Source organism: Vicugna pacos, chromosome X (assembly GCF_048564905.1).
Source record: "Vicugna pacos chromosome X, VicPac4, whole genome shotgun sequence".
Classification (NCBI taxonomy): Eukaryota; Metazoa; Chordata; class Mammalia; order Artiodactyla; family Camelidae; genus Vicugna; species Vicugna pacos.
The window spans coordinates 39,203,734-39,224,364 of NC_133023.1; the positions used below are offsets into that span (position 1 = coordinate 39,203,734).

The following is a 20,631-nucleotide window of genomic DNA, read 5'->3' on the forward strand; positions in this document are numbered from 1 at the left end:
TAGATGAGCTTTCCAACCTCACTATGCCTTGATGTGACCAGGCCACTTCAGACTGGTACTGGGTCAGCCCTGCCGCTTTTCTGCTCTGTGGTGTCTACAGGACAGGTAATGAGCCTTCTAGAAAATCAGAGTAGAGAAAGAGATGCAATTAGAAAGATGAAGAGTTTTATTGCTGGGAATTATTCTGAGGTCCAATCCCCTTCTCACCTCTTCTGTGGAGTCTGCAGGGTTAGGTTGGGGGAAGGAAGCCAACAGCTAGTGCTGGTTCACCATCTTCATCTAGAAGCAGATATGCCTTTGCATTTTAGCAGCCATTTTAAATCATGACTAACAACAGCAATAATAACTAAAATAAATACAGCACTTACCACATGACAGGTGCTGTTCCAACTGTTTCTAATATACCAACCCATTTAATCATCATAGCAATCCAGAGAGTTAGATACCCTAGTTATCCCCAGTTTACTGTTGGGTAGACAGGCACAGAAGGGTTTTGTGACTTATATAAGGCCACACAGCCAATAAATTGAGAGGCCAAAATTTGAACCCATGCCTTCTGACTCCAGAATTTGCACTCTAAAATCGAGTGCTCTTAATTACTCTATAATCTACCATTAATTAGCATCTATATCCATCCCTTAAATATCACAAAAACTTCTCTTCTCTTTTCTGTCCCTTCCCTCATCTTCCCTGTTTATACTACCTGAAATTTTAGGTCAAGATTGTAATTTTTAAAATTTATGATCAACCTTATTTAGATTTTAAATTTTACTGTTTTTCCCCTCACCACTGCTTTGTTGGAACTCCATCCTTCCTCCTAAATCCATTTTTCCCCTTCTTGCTGAATCACACTCCCTTATCATCCTTTCAGAAAGTGTACATGTATGATGAACTTTCTGAAATATACAGAAATCTAGGAATCTAGGTTCAAAGTAATTTCTCATCAGCTCTTCGAAGATCTTCTCCATTGTATTCTTTCTGCTCTCTTTTCACTCTGGAACTACTCAAGATTTTCTCTTTATCCTTTAAGATTTTATCTTTAACCTAAAAATTTTATTTCTAGGATATGTGTGTGTGTTTGAATCTTGTCCAGAACTTAGTGTCTTTTTTCAGTTTGAAGATTCATGTCTCTCTTCAGCTCAGAAAATTCTAGAACATTATTTCTTCACATATTACCTTCTTTCCAATCTTTCTATTCTCTCTGTCTGGAACTCCTATTAGACGAGCACTGAAAATTCTGGGATCTATTCTCCATTTCCTTTATTTTTGTTTTCCTTTCAGACTTTCTACTTCTTGATCCCTTTGTGCTGTACTGTGAAGTAATGCCATTGCCTGAACACATTTTTTTTCATTGAGTTGCTCCAGCTTCTCTTACTGATTTGCAAAAGCTTTGTTATATATTAAAGGATAGTTACTTTTAATTTGTTGCATGTGGTAGGAGACCAGAATATGTGACCACCAAATATGCTTCTTTGGCATAAAGATTACTTGAAGCTGATTATTCTGAGAAACAGCAGACACAGGAGAAGCTCTGGAAAGAGCGTAAAAGCTACTGTTTTGTAAGGGAAATTTACATTTATAAAGGAAATCTCCATTTGTAAGAGTGTCAGAGTATCACTCTCTCTGTACTCGGAAGAGAAGGATGACTCTAAATCACTAGAAACTCTGATCAACGGAGAAAGCTCCGACTTAAATCTGCATAACAAACCTTATCCTTGTTTACCAAACTTGCCCTGGTCACCTTCCCATACCTTGCCTCCCAATCAGAAGCCCAAAACTCCTTTTTCCTTTGTTTTAGCCCAAATTGCTATATAAATTTGTGCTCTGGCCATCCCTTTGAGTTATCACCCCTAAGTCTCTCCTATCTGTATATGAGATACACATATTAATAAACTTCTGTTTGTTCTTCTCTTATTAATCTGTCATTTGTTACAGAACCCCAGCCAAGAACCTAGAATGGTAGAAAGAAAATATTTTTTTCCTTCCCTACAACATATTTCAACATTTTCCCTCAAATTTGCCCTTTCAAATGGTTGTCAGTGATGTCTTTTGACTTGGATAACACTTTAATTTTTATGTCTTAAATAGATCAGATTTATTGCTCTTAACCTTGGTGTAATGCCAAGAAATGCCACACCATCTAATATTTTCCTAAATTTTCTTCTAGTTCCTTTGTTTATTCTTATTTTGTATTGAAGTGTAGTCGATTTACAATGTTAGTTTCATGTGTGCAGCAAAGTGAATCAGTTATACATATACCTACATATATATACATATTTTTCAGATTCTTTTCCATTACAGCTTATTACAAGAAATTGAATATAATTCTCCATGCTATACAGTAGGTCATTGCTGTTTATCTATTTTATATACAGTAGTGTATATTTATTCATCTCAAATTCCTACTATCCCTCCCCTCCTTTCCTCCCTGGTAACCAGTTTGTTTTCTACTCTTCTAGTTCTTTATGACTTCAAATCTCACATTTCAACCTCTCATTTTTCTTGAATGTATTATTTTATGTGGTAAAGGTAAGAATTTTAATCCTTATGTTTTCCAAATGGATGGACACTTATCAAACTATCATTTACTCTACAATCCATCTTTTGCCCACTGTTTGGAAATGGATGCTAAAGTTTTGTATATAAGTCAGCTTGTTTCTCATCTTTCTGTTTTGTTTCACTAATTGACTATTTCTGTGTGTATTAGTTTTCTGTTGCTGTTATAACAAATTACCATATACTTAGTGGCTTAAAACAACACAAATTTATTATCTTATAGCTCTGTGGGTCAGAAATCCAAAACGAGTTTCACTAGACTAAAAATCAAGATGTTCCCAGGGCTGTTTTCCTTCTTGGAGTCTCCAGAGGAGAAACCATTTTCCAGCTTCTAGAGGCGCTCACATTCCTGGGCTCATGGCCCCTTTTCCTCACTCCTCAAAGCTAACACTCAACATCTTTCTGACCCTGCTTCTGTTGTCACATCTCTTTGACTCCTTCTGCTTCCTTCTTTTACTTATAAAGGCCCTTGTAATTACTTTGGACCCACTCAGATAATCCAGAATAATCTATTCTAAAGCTTAGCAACCTTAATGCCGTTTGCAATTTTAATTCCCCTATAACATATATAACAACATAGTCACAGGTTCTGGGGACAGGGATATGGACACACTATTCCAGCCCCTTTACTGAGTACATATCAGCATTTGTTAGAGCAAAGTCACCCTATTCTTTAGTTTTCAAAACAATCTTAGTTATAAAATTAATAAATCCTCTGGGGTGGGGAATAGCTTAGTGGTAGAGTACGTGTTTAGCATGCACAAGGTCCTGGGTTCAATCCCCAGTACCGCCATTATAAATAAATAAATAAATAAATAAATAAATAAATAAATAAATATCCCAGTGATGTAATGTATGCTATAGTGACTCTAGGTAACAATACTGTATTGCATATTTGAATGTTGTTAGGAGAATTGATCTTAAAAGTTCTCATCATAAGAAAAAAATGTGTAAATATGTGTGGTAATTGTAGTGATCATCTCACAATATAAACATACATTGAATCATTATGTTGTACACCTGAAACTAATGTTCTATGTCAATTATAATTTAAAAAGAAGGATTCAGGCTTGTACATCTGAGTATTCTCTCAAAAGAATAAAATGTTTCATAATTGTCTAAACTTCAAATGATGCATGAAACTAAAAATAATTTGGCTATTTTCATATATTTATTTTGCTGCCACTTAGTTTTCCACTGGCAAACTTTAGAATCAATGTGTCATAACCCAAAGAAAAATCTCACCTGGATTTTGTTTAGAAATTGCATTAAGTAGGAAATTGCAGTCCATAGAAATTGCATAAAAAAGATTTGCAGAAATGACATCTGTAGAAATATTAAGTCTTCTCATCTAGGAATAAAATGCTTCTGCAAATTTACTCCCATTTTTCTTTCTAGAGTTCAGTTTTATAAGTGTTGATACTGTAGTCATGCATATTTCTGGTTCAGTTTATTTTTAGTGTGTGTTTTTTTTACAATTTTATTGTTGTCATAAATGGGATATTTTCCCTCATTATAATTTCTATCTAATTATTGCCAAGATGTAGAAATTAAAATTGCTTTTTGGATATTTATTTTGTGTCCATGCCAACTACTGAATTCTCTTTCTAATTCTGATACTTTTTGTTGATTTTCTTGAACCTCCTAAGTAGATAATCCCATAGTCTGAAAAAATATAATGTTTACCATCATTTAAAAATACTTATCTCTTCTATTGCATTGGGCATCATGTCGATATCAATACTGATTAATAGTGGAAATAGTGGGCGATGAAAACATGGGAACTGAAGTTAGAAAAACAATGCTATTTATACTTGCTGCAAAGAAAATGAAATACCTAGGTATAAATCTAGTAAAACATGTATAGAACTTATATGCTGAAAACTTCAAAACACTGAGGAAAAGAAACAGAGAAGACTCAACATAGTAAAGGTGTCAGTTTTCCACACTTTGATATACAGATTTAATGCAATTCTTATCAAAATCCCAGCAATATTGTACAGATAAAATTATTCTAAAATTTATATGGAAAATCAAAGGAACTAGAATACCTGAAACAATTTTGAAAAAGAAGAAGCAAGTGAGAGGACTGACTCTGTCAAATTTTAATAATTATTATATAGCAATAGGAATCAAAACTGTAAATGTCCATCGACAGATGACTGGATAAAGAAGTTGTGGTATGTGTACACAATGGAATACTACTCAGCCATAAAAAATAAAATAATGCCATTTGCAGCAACATGGATGGACCTGGAGATCATCATTCTAAGTGAAGTAAGCCAGAAAGAGAAAGAAAAATGCCATATGATATCACTCATATGTGGAATCTAAAGAAAATGACAAAATGAACTTATTTACAAAACAGAACCAGACTCACAGACAACAAACAAACTTATGATTACCAGGGTGTAAAGAGGGTGGGAAGGGACAAATTGGGAGTTTGAGATTTGCAGGCACTATATAAAAAGCAGATAAACAAGTTTCTTCTGTATAGCACAGGGAACTATATTCAGTATCTTGTAGTAACCCATAATGAAAAAGAATATGAAAAGGAATACTTGTATGTATATGTATGACAGAAACATTATGCTGGACACCAGAAAGTGACACAACATTGGAAACTGATTATACTTCAATCAAAAAACAACTGTGATATTGGGGAGAAAATAAACACATAGATCAATGGAACAAAATAGAAAACTCCAAAAGAGTCCCAAATTGATTATTTTTTTCCCAAAATTACAAAAGTAATTTAATGGAAGAAGGATTGTCTTCTTAAGAAATGCTGCTGGAGCAATTGCCTATCCATAGGCTCCCCCAAAAGAACATTGACCTAAACCTCATACCTAATGCAAAATTTAACTCAAATGTGTCATAGATTTTAAATGGAAAACAAACATTTAAAACTTGGGTACTGTGAAGAGTTCTTAAACAGGATCCCAAAAGCAAAGCCCATTAAAAAAAAAAGATAAATTAGACTTCATGAAAATTTAAGTTTTGCTCTGCAGGAGACCCTATTGAGGGAATGATATCTTTGGGTGGTGTTCAAGATGAAGATTTGCATTTTTAAGGTCAGGTTCTGGAATTTCAAGTTAGCATTATTATCAAAAAGCAAACGTAGTGGGAGGGTATAGCTCAGTGGTAGCATGCATGCCTAGCATGCACGGGGTTCTGGGTTCAATCCCCAGTACCTCCATTAAATAAATAAATACATAAGTAAATAAATAAACCTAATTACCTTCCCCCACAAAAAAATAAAAAAAATAAAAAACAAGCCTGTTGAGTTTAAATTTGGTGGCAGTAAGGAATGAGTTAAGGGAGCAACAGTGAAATAAGGAGCATACAGAACAGATCGACTTTAGTCAACTGCCCCCATTTCTAAATATGGAGCAGAGGAAAAAAGGTTATATAACTCTAGTGGCTTGTCTAGGCATAAAAATGATCCAAAAAGACCAATGAATGTGTCTGAAACATCCGAAAACTTTGCAATACCATTTTTATTATTTTATTTTATTAGGAAGGCAAAAGTCCATGTTTCATAACTTAGGCTGTTGGCAAGGCTGTGGTGCAATTGGCTGGTGGGAGAGCAAAATGGCCACCCTGGCTCCTCCTTGCTCTTCCTTTGGACCTGCCGTGCTTTTTCCTACCTCAGGCCTCTGCACTTGCTGCTGCTGCCGCCTCTGCCTGGAACTGTGCCTAAATAACCATGAGACTTGCTCTTTCCAGCCAATCAAGGACCCAGCTCCTGGTAAGGTCTCCCTGAATGGCCCCTTACTGCCTCCGGCGTCACACTCACATCACTCATTTTCCTCCTAGTGCTCATCTTTATCAGAAATGATTATCTCTTTTCCTCTCTTCTGCTAGATCAGGGATCAGCGATTTTTTTTTTCCTGAAAAGGGCCAGATAATAAATAGCTTAGGCTTTGGGAGCCAGATGGTCTGTGTCGCAACTCCTCAGCTCTGCGGTTGTAGCACTAAGGAACCATCAACAAGGTGTCAGTGAACGAGTGTGACTGTGTTTTAATAAAATGTTATTGGCAGACACTGAAATTGGAATTTCATATGATTGTTCGAGTGTCACAAATGATTCTTTTTTTAATTTTGGGGGGAGGTAATTGGGTCTATTTATTTGTTTGTTTATTTTAATTTCTTTTAAATGGAGGTACTGGATTGAACCCAGGACCTCATGCAGGCTAAGCACGTGCTCTACCACTGAGCCACACCCTCCCCTACAAATGATTCTTCTTTTGATTTTTTTTCCAGTTATTGAGAAATGTGCAAGCCATTCTTAGCTCAGTGGATCTACAAAAATAGGCAGTGGGGCTAAATACAGTCTGAAGGCCAGTTTGCCCTTTCTTGTGCTAGAACATTACCAATTCCAGGGACTGTTGTCTGCTTGACCCACTACTGTATCTCTAGCATGTAGAACAGTGCCCGGCAGCCAGTGGGCTCTCAATAGATGTTTCCTGAGTGAGCAAGTGAACCGATCTGAATTGGGTAGCAAGTTAGTGAAGTGTGGAGAAATGAGTGAACAGATGAGTTCAGCACAGTCCTACTCTTAGGGCTTCAGTTTACCCCTGTCTGAAGGTAGGCAGGCTCCCCTAAGAAGTCCTAGAAAGAGATCAGAAGGCTGAGGCCAAAGTTGCAATTCAGCATCTTTATTCTCCCCCTTTAGGGTGATCCTGACAAACAGCTTCTGCCCAATAGAGGCAGAAGAGACTGGTCTGGGCAGGGGCTCCCGGAGGACCTGGACTCCCCCTCCTCCCATGGGGTTGGGGTTGGGGTTTGGGCCATGATCCAAGCTCGGCATCCCTGGGGAGGAGGGAAGCGGACCACTCTGCAGCCTCTGCAGCCCCCTACCTCCGACAGCCATGTTGATGGGAACCAGCCACCTCCACACCTCAGGCAGGAGGGACCCAGGAGAGCGGCCCCATCTTCCTCCACATGCAAAGGTGCATGCGCATGGGGGCCCAGGTGGAGCAGGGCTTGGTCAATGTCCAGATACATGGCTCTGGCCCGTGGCCCAGTTGGCAAACATGAAACCTAGACTGATTGCCATGAAGAGGACACCCAGGACACCAAAACACAGAGCCTGTGGATGAGAGAGAGAAAAGATGGGGCTGACTGGGTCTCTACACCCGAGCTCCTCCAGAGAAATATTCCTCAAGCCCTCCACCTCCTCCAGAGAGTGCCCCATTCAACCCCGACCCTCCTTTTCTGTTCCCTCTCCTTCCTTAAAACCAGCCCCTTCCTGTGAATCCTCCCTCCATCTTCCTAGAAGCCTTCAGGGAGTACTCTCCTCCATCCTCCTTGAAAACGTTCCAACACTCTTCTAACAGTGCTCCTTCTGTCCGTCTATTGAAGGCTTCCTCGAAGCCAGCCCCTTTTTGAATAGTTCTGCCTCCTCAGACCCTCCTGGTGCTCTGTCTGCTCAGCCCCTTGCTAAGACAGTCACCTTCATTCTTTCACACCATCTGCCCCCTCCCTGGATAGATGCTCCCTCTTCCCCCAGCCCTCTCTTGACAATGTTCCTTCAATCCCTAGCCATCCTGGAGTGTCCCCTCCTCAGGAGGCTCAGTCTTCCCCTAGAATGCTCACCTGGATCTTGGGCCAGGAGTAGAGAGGCTCCACATCAGAGGGTATGATGCGGAGGTAGAAGATGCTGGGAAGGATGAAAATGAGGCTGGGGGCTGAGGTGGAGCCTGGAGGACAAGCAGGAGGGACAGAGTCTATGTAAGTCTGGGGTACCAGGTCCATATTAGGTGGGGTCCAGGACTGGAGCTGGGGGTACTGACCGATAACCCCAAAGATATCCCGGATGGTCGGCACGCAGATGACAAGGACATTGACCAAGACAAGCAGGATCAGGGCTATGGCCACGTGGCGTGGCCAGCTGAAAGCCTTGCTTGGGAAGAGCAGCTGCTGCAGGGCCCGGCGGATCTGTCACCAGGGTAGGGTAGGACACGGTCAGGGCTCAAGGGCTGCCTCCCCTTCCATGTAGTCATCTGTCTGACTCCACCCTCTGTCTGAGATCCCTGATTTCCCCTCCAGCTGACTATACCTCCACGCTGTCTGACGACCCATCTATGCCTCCACCTTCTGATTGAGCGTCCTGCCTCCCTTTTGACAATCCATGACTCTTCCTTCTGTCTGATCATCCATCTATGCCTCCACCCACTGTCTGAAATCTTTTCCTCCTCCTCCATCCAACTATCTCTGCCTCTTCCATCTGACCACCCACTTGTCCTTCCACCCTGAGATTGCTGCCTCTCTTTCCATCTGACTACCTCCATCTCCTTCCTCTGTCTTGTCATCTCACCTCTCCACCTGAGAGCCATGTCCCTCCTACACCTCACCCTTTTTCTGTTCATCCATGTTTCTTCATCCTCTATCTCCATCTATCTATGCCTCTACTATCTGCCTGACCATCCCTCCCTCCCTCTTCTGTCTAGCCAGACATCTGGGCCTCTTCTCTCCAACTGCCCTCTCCCCTTGACTGTTCTGCCATCTATATTCCCCTTCTGTCTGACCTTTTTTTGTGTGTGGAGGGAGGTAATTAGGTTTATTTACTTGTTTTTTTTAATGCAAGTACTAGGGATTGAACCCAGGACCTTGTGCATGCTAGGCATGCACTCTACCACTGAACTATAACCTCCCCATTTTGACTATCTATTTTTGCCTTCTCTGTCCATCTGACAACTCTGCCTTCCCTGTCTGTGCATCCCAGCCTCCTCAATTCATTCATCCATCCATCCATTCCCATCTCCACCCTCCATCCAAACATCCATGCCTATGCCTTCTACCCGTCCATCCATGTCCCTCCTTTCCATGGGCCCACCCTCGCCACCAACGCACAGGGAACAGCACAACTGGCACAGTGAGAGTCACCGCGAGCAGCACGGCTAGGCGCACACAGAGGATGAGCAGGTCCTGCTGGCTGTACATGTGCAGCATCTCCGCCTCCACGCTGCCTGGGCCACAAGACATGGGACATGGGATACAGGATGTGGTTGGAGCACCAGGACCAGTGTCCCAGAAACACACATGTGCACATGCACATAACACAAATGGTGACAAAATCTACATGTGTGATGTGTACCCTCCCTTTGGAAACTGATGGGTCTGAGGGCATGGCAGGAAAGTTCTCAGGCTCCTGCCCAGTCCCCACCCCAGCTGCCACCCAACCCTGGCCCCCGCCCCACTCACTGTAGAAGGTGAGGTATCCAAAGGTCGCTGTCAGCCCATACATGCAGAACATGGCCCCAATGGACACATTGGCCACTGCCTGCATTCTGCGCTTGGAGGGCCTGAGGTATAGAGGTCATGGATCTGTCATGCCCAGACCCTTGGACTTGGTCCAGGCCCCTCAAAACTAGCCCCCACCATCTAGAATCCCCTCCTCCCAGAGCTGACGCTCAGCTAGTACACACTGAGAGACCCATCTCTGCCTCCCCTGTGTGACTAGCCAAGCCTCCCCTCTCTGTCCATCCATATTTCATCCCATATCACCATCTTTGCCTCTCTGTTTGACCATCTCTTCCTCTCCCTTCCATTTGATTGCCACTGCCTCTCCCTTCCATCTGATCATCCACACCATCCCCTTGACTGATCATCTACACATCCCTCTATCATATCATCCCAGCCCCCTCTTTGTCCATCCATACCTTACTCCATCTGACCAGCCCCATCTCCCCATCCCCATCCACGCATACCACCCCTCCACTTGATCATCTCTGCCTCCCTACTCTGCCCATTCGCACTTGTACTGGATGATAAAAGAGTAGAATACTCAAGCCCCAAGTAGTAAACAGTCACTGCCCTACATCCCTCAAGGTTTCCTGGCCACCTTAAGCCCTTCCCTTGGCACAATCTAGACACAATCAAGCTACAGTACCAGCATATATAAAAATAGATAAGGAACAAATTTCTTCTGTATAGCACAAGGAGCTATATGCAATATCTTGTAGTAACCTTTAATGAAAAAGAATGTGAAAACGAATATAAGTATGAATATGCATGACTGGGACATTGTTGCTGCACACCAGAAATTGACACATTGTAACTGATTGTACTTCAATTAAAAAAAAAAAGCTGCAGTACCAGGACTGCTGTAAGGATTCTCAGACATTATGACTATCACCCCACCTGCTGCCCTGTCATGCACTCCCACTCACCGGTAGAGTTCTGTGTAGATGGGCAGCACCTCTGGGTGGCAGACGAAGGCAAAAGCCATAATGGGCACTGTGTAGAACATCTGGGGGAATGGCCCAAGTACAAGAGATCAGAGCCTACAGGGTTTCATCCTCTCCTCCTCATTCCCCTGGCCCCATCATTGCCCTCCCTATCAGACACCTGGAAGCCCCTGACATCCAATCCCTGGCTCCACTCTGAGCAGATTGCAGCGTGTGACAGAACCAGAGGACCAGAGTGCAGCACAAGGCATCGACATCTGCCTGCACACCCACCTGTGAGTCAGCTGTGAACATCTGGGCCTCGCAGCTTGTGTTGAGCCCCTGGGTGAGAAGACTTGGGGCACTCTTGTTCTCCGCTGCTGTCTCATTGCGGCCCATAGCACAGCCAAGCTGGAACTTCTTATAGATGACCTTGGGGAAGGGAGGGTGGGGAAGTGAGGTCACGAGGAATGCTGTGTATGTCCCAGTGTCCCAAACTCTCTCCCCACTTTTTCATGTCCTTCTCCCTCAGACTCACCGAAATGAGGAAAAACAGCATACAAGTCAGAGAGAGACCGCTGGTATACCCCAGGTAGCCTACAAGGGGTAATATATGGAGCCTCAGAAATCAAGGGACTCCTCCTACAGCAAATATCAACCCCCAAGTCTGGCCTTCAAAGCCCCTTCTCCCTAATTTTGCCACACTTTGCACAAACTTAACTTCTGCCTGGACCAGCCCACCCCCTCTATAGCAAACTCCTATCCATCAGTTAAAATCCACATCAAACAATCTCTCCCCTGGTATTCCACTATCCTTGAAAAATGGCTCCTGTTCTTTGGATCTTGCTCCCCTTCCCTGATTCTACCATCTAATGATCAACACAGGAAGCCTCTTACCCAAGTGTCTCATGAGGGCCAGTGGCAGGATGATGAGCACACTGACAATGATGATGAGGAGGTTTCCCTTCAAGTACCAGTCCCTAAGGAGACAGGCAGACATAGTGACTAGCTGCTTACCAAAAAGAACTCAGGCAGGCATGCAGAGAAGACAGCCGGACAGAGAGATTTCTCTGCACGCAGTCAGGAGAGATGAGCTGACACCTCAGCTGTGAGGGGTTATCCAGGGGGTTACAGTGACAAACAGCACAAAAGGACTGACAGAAACAGCCAGACAAATTATCAGACTGCCAGTCACACACTGTCAGAGGGATAGAGCCGAGGATGCATGCACAGCTGGACAAAACCGTGCCATCAGTCAGTCTCTCAAGAAGACATACTGCCAGATGAGTAAACAAAACCCCAAATCAGCCAGACTCACATAGTCCAACACAAGGTGCCAGACAGAGTGAGTCATGACCCTGGTTTGTCTGACAGGGAACGGCAGTCGGATGATCTGGTCAGCAGGCAACGATGCAGAGTCGCACAAAAAGTCAGAAACACACACGTGTGGTTGTATGAACAACTCAAGGTTTGTTGATGCCTTGAAAGTTGCTGGGCTGATTTGGCCAGAGTCAAAGATGGAAATAGAGACAGAATCAGCCAGCTGACCACACTCTTGGAACCTAGCTCATAGAAAAGAGCAGGATCTGGACAGATATTGGGGGGAGGTGCCCAGGCGGGAGAGTCTGTTGAGACAGAATTGGCCAAATAACTGCTTATTTATTCAAAAGAAATAAATAAATTGTGAAGAGTGCTTCCTATGTTCCAAGCATCCACATATTCTCTTTCTACTTTCTCCACAGTTACACAGACATAAACCAACAGAGCACAGTGGGAACTAACTATAGCAATCAGACACACCTAGTCATGTAGACTGTCAGCTACCTGGATGGTTTCAGGTTCAAACCAAAAATCTAACAGGATACACAGAATCAGCTATCATGTACAACCCACTGACCAGATTGAGCTAACAGATGGATCCAGAATCAAACACACAGCCAGCTGGATGCAAACTCAAAACAACAGTCAAACGCACATGGTTAGAACCATAATACAGAGGATGTACACAGTCACAGTTGGAGGATCACACACAAACAGCCAGAAAGAATTTGCCAGAACAATGGTCAGCAAATTAAACACAGAGTTCAAGTCTACAGGCACACAGAGTTGGAACGAATCACAGACACAGCTGGCACCACGGTACACTGCACACACACGTGCACAGACACTGTTGGAGTCAGTGACCAAACACTTCTTGCTAGACAGATGCAGCCGGCCTAATGGACTCGGAATCAAACAGAAATCCACGGGACAGAGAAAGTCAGAGTAAGCAAATGTCAAACACACATGGTTGGAATCACACTATACAGGACACAGCTGTAGTCAGCTGTCACACAGAGGCCCAGAGAATCTACCAGTACAACAGCCACAGAAGCAAACCCCAGTGTTTAGGTCTCCTGGATTATGCACAGCCCCCTGGTCAAAATCAGAGGACACTGGGACACATGGAATCGGCCCACCAGATGGAATCAGCCAGAACAGTCACAAAAAGCAACATGTGGACTGGACTCCTACAGTCAAAGCAACAGTCACACATCCTGCTGGCATCACAATAAACAGGAACCACAGTCTGACCAAACTGGCCTGCCCAACAGGTCTCCAGATAGAAGACCTGGGAGAGTTGAAGGTAGCAGCTGGACCTCACAGGCAGAATCAGGGGTCTGTGGGCCAGAGCCAAGGGGTGTTGCACACTCACCCCTCAGGGTCCATGTCCAGGAAAGTGCCGATAACCAGGGGGAGTTCGGATTTGATGATGAACAGGTAACTGGACATGGCTGGTGCAGGTGGGGGCAGGTGTAAGCAGAAGGGTTCCCCTCATCTCCCTCCCATCCCCGCCTGGGGAGGCCCACCTCACCCCACCCTCTTTCCCCAAGCTGACCCCCATCTCATAGAGTCCTCACCCCCAACATTGTGCAGGCAGATGACTGCGGCCACCACTACCTTCCCCGCAGGTCCCAGCGCCCTCTGGCCCAGCTGTTCATAGGCTCGGATGCCTGGTGGGGAGGGGAACAGGAAAGAATGGGTTGTGGGTCCAGGAGGCCAGGCCAAGGGTGAATTGTAGGTCAGAGGGTCTGGGAGCTGGGGAGCTGGGGAGCTGGGGAGCTGGGGCTTAGGGTACTTGGGTCTGATTGCTGGGAGGTGGAGGTGCGGGTTAAGCAGTTAGGGTTGGGCTCGGAGGTGGAATCTACGGCCAAGGAGAAGGTCAGAGACGGGATATGGGTAGCAGGGGTTTTGGGGGCAGGAGATGGACTGAGGCCATGTGGGAGTAAAGTCTGAGATCTGAGGCAGTGGGAGCTGGGGACCTGGGGGCTGAGGAGCAGGGGGTCTAGGGGTCATGGGGCTGGCTTCCGTGGTTAGGTGTCCAGGAGAATGAGGGGTGGGGCTTAGAGATGGAGTGTAGTGGTCTGGGGGTAGGGAGGGTCTGAGCAATGGGGTCTGATGGCCAGACTGAGGGCTGAAGGGTGGGAATCTGGGAGCCCAGATAAGGTCTGAAGGTCTGGAGTCCAGAGAGTTGAATGTGGTGTGGGGTCTGGGTTGAGCTCTGGGTCTCACCTACAACACCAGCACAGGTCAGCAGGAGATGGATGGAGTACGAAGACAGAAGAGCGATGCAGAGCAGCAGGGCCCTGTGGCAGATGGCACAGCTCAGACTTGGCCCCCTGGCCTCCCGCCTGCACCACGACACCCCCCCCCACCCCAGACTGCCTAGGACTCACAAGAAGAAGAGGACCCCCGTGTGGGCCATGGCATAGGCCAGCCCCAGGATGCCGCTGCCCATGATGGCGTTGCTGAGGTTGAACACTGACATTCCGAACGATGTCTTCCCCTCGAACTGCGGGTAAGGAGCGAGGCCCCGGGCACACAGGGGGAGGGGGACCAGGTAAGGAGACCAAGGAAGGAGACCAGGGCCAGGGTCTTGGAAAGACTAGGAAGAAGTGACTGGGGCAGGGAGAAGTCCAGGAGGGACCATCAGAAGAAGGAAAAGGACTTGAAGATGGGAAGAAGCTAGGAATGGGAGAGCTGGGAAGGGAAAAACTAGAAGAGGTTTAAGAGGGAAGCAGCTGGAAGTGGAGAAGAATGGGGAGGGTGGGGCAGCGACCAAAGGCAAAACAGCTAAAGGGAGAAACCGGGAAGAGAGAGCAGTCTGGGGAAGAGCTGAGCTGGGCAAGGTGCAGCTGTGGGGTCACTCACATCCATGAACTGGGTCGGCTTCCTCCCAGGAGCAGGACTCTGGCTAGGGAGGAAGCCCTCGCGTTCCTGCCTGTAGCTAGATAAGGCAGCGAAATTGAGGCTGATGAGAAGGTAATCCTGACCCCTGACCTCAACCCCTTGGGTCCCCAACTCACTCCACAGCACCCCCAGGGAGGGCTCCGTTCATCTTGGGATCCTGCAGTTCCATCCTGTGGGCAGAGAAGGTGGGGGCGGTCAGAGATGGAGCAGGGAACCTAGAAAGTGGAGAGAGCGAGATGCAGGGGGTCGGGGGTCAAAGAGAGACAGACACATACAGAAACAGAGACACAGAGATGAGGAAAGGGGAACCGGAACAGAGGGATGAGAGCGATGGGGAGATAAAGGGAGAGAAGGGAGACGACAAGTGGGAGAGGTCAACAGAGATGGGAGGGAGAAGGGAATCAGAGGGGGAGAGACGCCAACAGTTACTCAGAGAGACACAGAGAAAAAGAAGGCAGTGAGAGAGAGAGACAGAGAGAGAGAGAGACTGACCCTGCAGCAGAAGGGATGGCCATTTGGAGCTGGGATCACCTCTCCTCCCAGACCCCAGACTCACTCTCTCTTGCTGTCCGTCTCTTTCCGTCCCCGCTCCCCCGCTCCCCCGCGCACCCCCTCCTTCCCTCCACCCTCACCGCGTGGTCGGGCCTCTCACTCCTTACAGGGACACGTGTCGGCCTGGCCGCCCCACCCCTCCTAACGCCCCCTACCCCCCCTCCTCCCCGCCTGGGCCGGGAGCCTGAGCCCAGAGCTGATGCAACCTGTTGAAGAGGTTGGGGCTGGGGGGAGGGATTGGAGACCCCAGCCCCGGGACGTGGCAGGCTGTTCTCTGCCACAACTCTGAATATTCTCACTGGAGGCCAAAGGCAATTCCCTAAACTGAGCCGTCTGCCAGGGACAGAAGTGACCCAAGGACCCGAATTTAATCCTCCTTCTCTCTTAGAGAGAGGTATTTTCTAGGACCCTTGTCAAGCCTTCCACACTCCTATTTTAGTAGAAGTCACTTTGGAGACACTGCGAGACTTGAGATCCTTTCTGGACTTGGAATGTCTCAGAGACCTGGCTAGAGCCTTCATTTCCCCTGGTAAGGATGGGCCGTCTCTGAGATAATCATCGAAAGCCCCTTCCCAAGGCCTGATGTTTCTTGGGATGAGGTGTCCCTGCAATCCCCATGCCAGCCTGGAGCCCTTGTCTTCTGGAATGGAGTATCTCTGAAATCTCCCCCCACCCCCGGCCCTGAACTCACTTCCAGGGAATGCCTTATCTCAGAAACCCCCATTCGAGGTCCCCATCATAGCTAAAACTGCCTCCAGAAACCCCCCTACCCGAGACACAAATCCCCTTCCTGGGTCGGGGAAGGCTCTCAAGGAGCCCCATCGTCAGCCAGGAGCACCCTCTGGAGACTCCCACCCACTCCTGAATTCACTTCCTGGGATCAGGGTACCAAAAGGACTCCCCCTCCCATTCAATTTCGCACTAGTACTGAAAATGTCTCTGGGGAATCCCCGAGTCCCCTCCCAGGACCCCTATTCGTGCCTCAGGGGTCTCAGGAGCCCCCCTCGATGACCAGCGCCCTCTCCTCACCTCCCTGCTCCTCTCAGCTCCTGAAGCGGCAGCAACTCAGACTAGGGATCTGGGACCCCACCGCCGGGGCGGCTCGCGCTCAGCCAGCCCCTGCCTTCGCCCGCCCTGTGACCAATCAGCAGTGCCGACTTGCTCTGTGGCTAATCAGCACTGCCCGCGCCCCATTTGGCCCGAGGATTTTTTTTTTTCCTGTAAAGTTTTAACTTTAATTCACTTTCCCTCTTCTGGTTCTGGGCAGGGGAAGGGGAGGGTGGGAGGCGGGTGCCTCCCCTCATTTGGACCCACTGGGGGAGATGGACTGAAATATTGAGGGTGTAGATCCACACCTAGAGAGAGGAACGGACAGACATACGGAACTGACTCAGGGTCAGACACACAGCGAGATGGGGTGGACGGCGGGAAGCAGCAGAAAAGAGACAGATAGTGAGAGACACCACCATGAATAGAAACAGGCAGGCAGACGAAGAGGAGACAAAGACGGGGAGCGGTAGACAGGCAGAGGGGCAGTTGGGGGAGAAAGAGATGTACAGACAGACTCAGAAACAGTGGGCAAGGAGGGGCTCCCATGAGCACCTGGATGAATGCAGCAGGCGGTCAGGCCCAGTAATAAACAGGAGACACACTGGCAGATGGGCAGGTGGACACAGCCAGACACATCCCCAAACAAAGGTTAGGAACAGACACACCGGCCCAGAGAGCCAAGGGGATAGAGGGAGTGGTTGAGGCAGAGAGACCCATGGAGGGGCCGATGGTAACAGGCAAAGAAAGTCAGATCCAGGCAGAGGAGGAGCAGACAGGCCTGGGGACAGCAGTGGGACAGGTACAGGGATAGACACGGCCAGGCCCAGTTGAGACAGGACCCTAGACCTTGGGGGTCCCCAGAGGGAGGCAGGGAGGGCATTTGTGGTTGGGTGGAGAGTGTGCATACACGCTGCCTGCAAATTAGGCACACCCTGAAGTCCTGGACCCCAGCCCAGGCGTTGGGTGGAGCCCGTCCACACCCTCACTGAGGAGCCCCACTGGCTGGCTGGCTGGCTGTCTCTCTTATATAGGGGTCTGTCGACTCCATTCAGACATGTGACAGGCATGTCTATCTCAGGCAAGGCATGTGTCTCTTGTAGGAAGTCAGGCCGGGTGGACATGGGGTCTGGGCTGCCTGAGGGCCAGGTGGACAAGAGGCCTCTGTCTGGGCCTCTCCACCCACCTGCCCACCCCCGACCGGGAGCACAGAATTCCCGGAAAGGCCAGGGGCTGGCTGGGGCTTCAAAGCTAGCCCGGAGGCTCCCACCACCACCCGCCCCCCTGCAGCTGGAGGAGGGCAAGGGATGGGGCGGTTACTTCCCCACAGCAGGAGAAGTCCCACACGCTCAGGGATCACAGCCCCATCCAGGAGCTTAGAGACGGAGGTGAACTCAACATTACCCACAGAGGTACCAACTCTCATTCAGACTCACAGCCATGCACAGAGAATACAGGCTGACGGGTGTGAACACACTCAGACTGCACGCGGAGAACCCAGGTCATGGGACAGCCACAGATAGCCACAAAGAGTGACTTAGTCTCACGGGTATCATCACCCAGACGCACCCAGCGATCACTGACAGATACAGGGATGCGCTCACACCATTTCACAGCCGCCACAGACTCATTGCCCGTGGACTCACAGCCACACGAAGGAGAACTGCAACAGGCAAATCACACACAGACTCACACCCACACAGACAAATATGATTCCACACAGCCGACAACATCATACACAGGCCCAGTGTCTCCTGCACACACACACACAGTTCAGGCAGCCCTGGAGGTCAATGTCCGGACTCAGCCTCTAGAATGACACCTCTGTGCATGTGAACTTGTGTGTGGACTGGTGACCACAGACAGTGCTGGTCACAGACAGAGACGACTGTACAGACGGAGAAGCCACGGTCACAGACACAAGCACAAATGCATTCACGCAGATAGGTGCACACAGCCGGGGACAGGCACAGCTATTCACAAGTCAAGTCAGAGGAGAAGTGCCCACGGAATGCATGCGCAGGTGCATAAACTGGAAAAGCAGGGATGCAGAGAGTATACTTACTACCATGACAAAGAGGAAATCCAGAAAATAACCCTAAAGCTGCATGAAGAGGAAATATAGGAACCAGATAATACACATACAGTGGCACCAAAAGAAATACCCCTAGGGCACACGTAATTCCAGCCGCTCACCAAGAAAGACTCAAACGCGGTGGCAAAGAAAGACACACAGACATTGGAGACACACACACAGCGGGGAGACAGATAAACACAAACAGACGGGACCAACACACAGCCACCCAAGAGGAAACACATGAGTTGGAAAGAAAGCCATAGACACAAGACACAGCCAGGCAAGTTACATAGTCAGACACACGTAGGGCTCACATACATGTCGTGGCTGAGAACAGGTACAGGCAGATGAGATACACTTAGGGTGTTCACACATGCACATTATATCTGTGCTCCAGGCCGGCCAGGGAAAGAGGCACCTGCCAGGAGAGACCTTGATCCAAATGGCTAAGGAAGAAGGAGGGGGGATCTAGGCAGGTGTCTAGATTTCAAGAAAAGTTTGAAGTGTCCCATCCAAAGAACTAGTGCACCCCCCAAAAACAAATGCACTCACCTCCCAGCAGCAGCTGCCTGCTTTGATCATTTTCCTCCCCTCCCAGGGCCACCCAAGACCCTCCAACTCTGACCAAGCCCAGGGCCACCTGGCACACAGCGGGTGCTCAATAAATGCCACTCATCAGGTGTCATATGCTCTTTATTACTATTTTTATTTCTGCCAAATGAACTCTTCTAGAGGTGGGACGAACCTTCATCCAGCTCTGCTCCCCAGAACTCAGCTAAGTTTCAGGGCATTGCAAATAGCAGGTGTTCAACATATGCTGGTAGAAGGAAAAACAAAGGGAAAGTGAAATCTGGCTGCAGAGGCAGCCTGCTTAGAAGGAACAGATGTCTTTAAGCTTGACAGAGGCCTTGAGGCTGTGCCAGGAATAAGACTGCTTTGTTAGTTCATCAAAGTAGGGCCCTTTCTCCGGGTCATTTAAAGCTTTTGTTGGTTCAGTAAAGCAATCCCTCGTGTGACCTTTGGGATTACTATCGAGTCTGTTAAAAGTCAGCTTAGGTTGTCAGTTCTTCTAAGCAGACTCCTGCTTTTCATTAAAACAGGTCAGTGCTCAGCAGCCTTCAGGGGAGGGAGCCTCAGAGCAGAGCCGTTCGCAGCGCGAGCTTTCCCAGCCCTGCCACTTAGGAGCCCTGCGGCCAGGAGCGAGTTTGGAAATCCCTCACTGTCTCAGCTTCCCTCGGGCGGGCGGACTACTGCCTAACTCAGGGCCCTTGGGAAGAATGAATGAATGAATACAGGTAAAGCGCTAAGAACAACGCTTGGCATTCAGTAATAGCTCAAGAATGTATTTGGGGTGGGGAGGGTGTAGCTCAGTGGTAGAGCACATGCTTAGCACGCATGAGAGCCTGGGCTCAATCTCCAGTACCTCCACTAAAAATAAATAAATAGAGGATTTCCAATCAAGATGGCAGAGTGGTAGGACCACGAGCTCGCCTATTCTCACGACTACAACAAAACTACAACTGACTGCTAAACAGCCATCAAGAAAAAAAAAAGACTGAAACCTAGCAAAAAAGATCTTCTTCAGCTGGAAACATAAAGAGGGAACCACAGCAGGACGGTAGGAGGGGCGTGCTCGCGATACAATCGGGTCACATTACCTGCCAGGTAGGCCACCCACAAGCTGGAGAGTAATTAAATCGTGGAGGCCCTCCCACAGGAGTGGGAGTTCTGAGCCCCACGTCAGGCTCCCCAGCTTGGGGTTCTGGCAATGGGAGGAGGAGAAGACCCCAGGACATCTGGTTTTGAAGGCCAGCGGGGCTTAACTGACTCCAGGAGCCCCATGGGACAGAGACTTCATTCTTTTGGGAAACGAACACAGAATCTGGCGTGCCCCGGGTCCAAGGGCAGAGGCAGTGATTTCATAGGAACCTGGGCCAGGCCTGCCTGCTGGTTTTGGAAGATCTCCTAGGGTGGTAGGGGATGGCTGCGGCTCAC

General features: G+C 47.6%; 1 protein-coding gene across 3 annotated transcripts; it reads right to left on the bottom strand.

The window, feature by feature from the left end:
* Positions 1-7,201: 7,201 nt before the first annotated feature.
* SLC38A5 (solute carrier family 38 member 5) lies at positions 7,202-16,647 on the bottom strand. 3 transcript variants are annotated; one of them, XM_015247312.3, is made up of 16 exons: positions 16,542-16,647; positions 15,077-15,130; positions 14,922-14,997; positions 14,447-14,562; positions 14,283-14,356; positions 13,631-13,723; positions 13,426-13,504; positions 11,628-11,710; positions 11,269-11,327; positions 11,025-11,162; positions 10,734-10,813; positions 9,766-9,866; positions 9,415-9,530; positions 8,355-8,499; positions 8,158-8,261; positions 7,202-7,651 (listed from the first exon to the last, which is right to left on the bottom strand). In XM_015247312.3, exons 2-16 carry the CDS (start codon positions 15,127-15,129, stop codon positions 7,550-7,552), a joined length of 1,419 nt encoding a protein of 472 aa, XP_015102798.1. In that variant the 5' UTR covers position 15,130; positions 16,542-16,647; the 3' UTR covers positions 7,202-7,549. The 3 variants fall into 3 exon arrangements, with proteins under 3 accessions (XP_015102798.1, XP_015102797.1, XP_006213496.1); XM_015247311.3 differs by lacking the exon at positions 16,542-16,647 and adding an exon at positions 15,453-15,555; XM_006213434.4 differs by lacking the exon at positions 16,542-16,647 and adding an exon at positions 15,517-15,541.
* Between the last annotated feature and the right edge of the window lie 3,984 nt (positions 16,648-20,631).